The sequence below is a fragment of the Austrofundulus limnaeus genome, unplaced genomic scaffold (assembly GCF_001266775.1).
Source record: "Austrofundulus limnaeus strain Quisiro unplaced genomic scaffold, Austrofundulus_limnaeus-1.0 Scaffold887, whole genome shotgun sequence".
In the NCBI taxonomy this organism is placed as follows: domain Eukaryota; kingdom Metazoa; phylum Chordata; class Actinopteri; order Cyprinodontiformes; family Rivulidae; genus Austrofundulus; species Austrofundulus limnaeus.
Window position 1 is genome coordinate 64,911 of NW_013953289.1, and position 1,240 is coordinate 66,150.

General features: G+C 37.0%; 1 protein-coding gene across 1 annotated transcript in view; it reads right to left on the reverse strand.

The window, feature by feature from the left end:
* LOC106533118 (myotubularin-related protein 1-like) overlaps window positions 1-568 on the reverse strand; it is a 7,930-nt gene extending 7,362 nt beyond the window's left edge. Inside the window, exon 1 of the mRNA XM_014029353.1 lies at window positions 433-568. Coding sequence (XP_013884807.1) covers window positions 433-539 — 107 coding nt within the window. The 5' untranslated portion in view covers window positions 540-568. The remainder of the gene's footprint in view (window positions 1-432) is intronic.
* Window positions 569-1,240: the final 672 nt, after the last annotated feature.

Here is a 1,240-nt window from a genome sequence, read left to right on the forward strand (position 1 = left end):
ATGTAATGTATGAATATAATGTACAAGTTTCACTTTTTAAATGGAATTACTGAAATAAATCTACTTTTTCATGATACTGTATTCAAATTTTATGACCAGCACCTGTATATGTTTTTATTTATTTTTTTCTTCAATTACTCTTAATTTTGTATTCTGTTTTGTCTTCCTATTAAATATGTGAAGCACTTTGGCCAACAGCGGTTGTTTTAAATGTGGTAGGCCTATATAAATAAAGCTAACTTGACTTTTTCTCATAATATCATGACTTTATTGTTGTAATTAAAAAAAATAAATCTCATTGTGTGGCACTCTGTCCACTAATGTCTGTCATTAAGTTTTCTTTTAAATGAAACCTCAGCAGGCCTCTGACTAGCCCTCTCTGTCTCTGAACTTTCACTGTGATGATGTTGCAGAACAGATTGGGTCACTTGCCTTTCACAATGGGTCCCGGTGGAGGATGCTCCAGTCTGGGAGCTCCAGGGCTTTCTGAYTGGCTCGGTTCCATGCCCTGTATCTGCTGCTCCAGTCAGTCTCTCCATCTGCCGATCGAGTGGAAACAGGTTTTGTTTTAGGCCTCCTCTGAATCTGCTTCCTTTGGCTCTGTTAGGCTGTTGAAGTATTTGTATAGCGGATCTTGTGGTTTCCTTGTGTCTGCAGCTCTTCCTGTTTCACAGCCCTCATGCAGAACTGCACCAATCACGTGTGAGAGAAATGAACAAACATTTTTCTTCTTATTTTTACATCTTTCTTCATGAGCCTGATGTAAAAATACAACYAAAATGAAAAGTCTATTCCTGAAAAGAGTGCACATTGCCCGCGACTATTCATAGCAGAGTTTTAAACTAAAATTGACTTTTCATCCCTTTGCACTTGTAGGTTCAMTGTAGTATGGATACCAGTATTGATACTTTGTATAGTATTGGGGCATTTGTACGAGTTGTAAAAGGCCTGGTATCATGCCCAATACTGGTATCAGTATTGGAACACCACTACTAAAATTTATCTTCAAATGAGAACTTRTGAATGTTTAGCTAAAAGTGCCAATATTATGTGGTTCTTATGCATATAGTTCAATTCTATACCACAATAAAGCAGTCTCTTTCAGTTGTATTAAAATGCTGTTCATATGTGTAAATCAAAAATAAATTTGACCACATCACAGCCATTTCTAAACACCTTGAAATTGGCCTCTGTCTCTTAAAGGACGTCCTACAATTCAGGCATGGTAAGGCCTGAATTC